The 3,118-nt window shown below is 35.6% G+C and overlaps 1 protein-coding gene across 1 annotated transcript in view; it reads right to left on the bottom strand.

The window, feature by feature from the left end:
• Positions 1–62: 62 nt before the first annotated feature.
• LOC111801223 (2-(3-amino-3-carboxypropyl)histidine synthase subunit 2) overlaps positions 63–3,118 on the bottom strand; it is an 8,013-nt gene continuing 4,957 nt past the window's right edge. Inside the window, exons 4-10 of the mRNA XM_023685251.1 lie at positions 2,533–2,884; positions 2,274–2,343; positions 1,987–2,054; positions 1,694–1,809; positions 1,518–1,624; positions 807–946; positions 63–536 (exon numbers count right to left, since the gene is read on the bottom strand). Of these exons, the coding sequence (XP_023541019.1) occupies positions 286–536; positions 807–946; positions 1,518–1,624; positions 1,694–1,809; positions 1,987–2,054; positions 2,274–2,343; positions 2,533–2,884 (1,104 nt within the window). The 3' untranslated portion in view covers positions 63–285. The remainder of the gene's footprint in view (positions 537–806; positions 947–1,517; positions 1,625–1,693; positions 1,810–1,986; positions 2,055–2,273; positions 2,344–2,532; positions 2,885–3,118) is intronic.

Below are 3,118 nucleotides of genomic sequence, written 5' to 3'. Positions count from 1 at the left end.
AAAAAAAAAAAAAAAAAAAAAAAAAAAAAAAAAAAAAAAAAAAAAAAAAAAAAAAAAAAAAAAAAAAAAAAAGTTCTTCCTTCTAAATAGAAATTTCATTGTGCACAATAATATTAATGTTTAACATTCATTTATCATAATCTTTTAGAACCACTAATAAAAAAATAGAACACTCTTCCAAACAAACCTAGTGAAACAAAATCTCTTTGTAAGATTGACAACCAACCTCTTTTCCCAAGCTTGTTGGAATCTCTCCTACTGACCCTTACAAACTTGCTTCAATCTTCAAACCTTCTCTTCTTGACTATTTTTCTCGTCTTGATACCCGGACGCCCTGCCGCTCCTCCCGATTAGATATGGCTCCGGCTGGGAACTACCATTTTGAATATCTAAACCTTGAAAGGAACGAGCTGCAAAAAATTCTGCTCCAGACCTTGCAGTTCCTTCAATTAGCGAGTTTCGGTTATCGCGTATCTGGAGAGCTTTCTCTGTTGCACTTACTAGAGCGCAAGCTTCATTTTCTTCCTCAACATTTTCTGTTAAGAAAACAGATTCAGAACAATCTCAGAATCAAAACTGTGACGCTGGAAGTTAATACAGTGAAGTTAAGACCTTGTAACTAAGGCAAGCTTACGGCCGGGCAACAGGTGCTCAAGCCTCTGGTTCCGTTTAAAAAGAAGGTTTTGAGAGATTTTTGAAAGCAAGCTTGAAAGTAAGAATGAGAGAAGATTTTAAAGGAAACGTTGTATAACTATATTCTCAACTCTCTTGCAGCATGAAAACATAAGGACGTGAAGGGTCAATACCTTGGGAATCATAATCTTCAACATATCTGCCTTGCAAGAATGAATATCTCGCTTCATCTGATCGGTTTCCTTCGTTAGGTATCGGGAAATTAATCAAATCCTGAAATTCCATAACGTAGGCGCCTGTCCATTGACTTCCTCTGAACAATTCAAATATTCATCCTTCAATTAAGATCCCAATGAAATTTAAAGAAAAGATCTAAAATATTCACTATTTATTCTCCATCTGAAGAAAATGATGGTATCTCCAATTGATCGTTCTATTGATATAATCATAGACATCCCTCAGTTCAATTTTAGAAGTTCACATAGATTCACCAGCATATTGGAAAATGAAATGGCATATTCAACAATAGGATTTTCGAGTCGTGGTTTTTAAATGGTGTGTCAGCGAGGATACTTCCCTGCAAGACTATTTCCTAACTAAGACATAGGTTTTTCAAACCAATTGGTATAGTAATTGTGACCCATTTCAGAGTGCGGGTGGCCATCATTTTACTTTACGTAGCCCGGGGCGAATTCTTCAACAACTTGACAATATTTCTATGCATGATTGAACAGCTTGCCATAAGATCATAAAAAGAAGTACGGTTCCAACTTGACTTCATGTCGACATGAATCGATATTGGCATGGAGTTAACAGAACTAAGACAGCTCACGTTACATGATCTCGAGAAATTAAAGATGAAACAAGACAAAGATTAGAAATACCTGGTGAAAGCTAGTGTGGCTTCAAATGGAGTAATGACTGGAGCAAGATACTCCTTGCTATCCATAAGTGCAGTTTGGGCACAAGAAACATATATGAAAACACCACACTGCAAGAAATGCTAAGGAATCAGACTACCAGTAAAGCAAATTAAGTCGCATGAGTCTGACAAAAATACCTCTGGGAAGTTGGCAAGTTTTGCAGGATTGGGTCTTCCCATAACAAGAGTATAAGCCTTCTTCCCTGCTCCAGTGATCAGCTCTTTCATCTGATGAATGATATGGAGGTAACCAGCTACATAAATCATCACCAAATTAAAACGCCTTTTAAAATTCACAAATTAATACGATACAACAATACTCCTCTGGTCCTCAACAAAGAAAGATCCAATACGCCGTAAACGGATTAAGAAGATGAGCATGTCCAGTTTTTGTTTGCAGATGATTTCCGTCAGTTTTTGTCAATACATACCTAAACCAAGAGTACCAACCAAAATTCCAACAATGGCAGCATCCTTTGCCTTCTCCACCAAGTAATATCTGATTGACACATAATAAGATAAAGTAAATAAAACAAAAGACGATTACAGTATCCAGATTCATTATCCAAAAAATAAAAAGAAAAAAAGAATGAACGCATTGTATGACTGGAGAATGTAATCTCAACAAAAGAAGGCATGCTATCTTACAAATATATTGACAAGAATCAGTTTAAAGGGAACAAACGTGGATAATGAATGAGTGTGCGGCCAATATTACCTGCGCTTGAGGATCCTTCTTTGCTGAGATACATCAGTAACCAAGCAACTTTCTTTTGCATCGTATCTGACTAAAATTAATAACGATGAAGTTAAGACAAGATGTGAGCTTAAAATTATGGGTTAGCTTATTATAACAATCGAAATTGCTCAAAATGGATAATCGAATTGAGATGTTGTCATAAGAAATGGAAACACAAGAACATTTAACGTTGTAGCTAATAAAATAAATTCAATGTAGAACATCACAATTTACGCACCTATCTCACAGCCATTGAATGTCAGAACCACATTTGCGAAGGCTGAACTTTCAGAACCAATCCAGAAAATTGAGCAGTCCTCCATTCTTCGCTCTCTAGGTAAATCCCAAAACAAGCTTCCAATGTGATGTCTGGTTCCAGCAATATTCTCAGAACTTCCACTTTCAGCATTGGTAACTTGTTCCCCACCTCTGGCAACATTTTCATTATGGGAGGACGGATCCAAACTTGAACATTTAACATCTGCAAAATGTACTTCCAATTCTGACGTCAGACCGCTTGTCTGAAATGAATCTAATAGTGCTTGTCTAATATCATCCATTGAATGTGCATATTCCAACCCAAAAAGAACCTGTTCAAGAAGTTAGATAAGCTTTCAAACTCCAGTGCAGCGTTATTACAGTTTAGAGTATAAGCTTCAAAGTAAAAATAATAATAATAATAATAATAAAATAAATAAAAGCACTAAAAAGAAAGAAATGCAACCTTAGTCGAAGTAAATAGTCCCTGACTGAATTATGATTTGATTAAGAAATAAATAGCTTTGTTTCTCGGAAAAAAAAAAAAAAAGTACATTTTATTGGGG

Source organism: Cucurbita pepo, chromosome LG08, assembly GCF_002806865.2.
Source record: "Cucurbita pepo subsp. pepo cultivar mu-cu-16 chromosome LG08, ASM280686v2, whole genome shotgun sequence".
NCBI classification, from domain to species: domain Eukaryota; kingdom Viridiplantae; phylum Streptophyta; class Magnoliopsida; order Cucurbitales; family Cucurbitaceae; genus Cucurbita; species Cucurbita pepo.
Note: the sequence above shows the minus strand (reverse complement) of the source record. Positions and strands in the feature narration are given on the sequence as shown.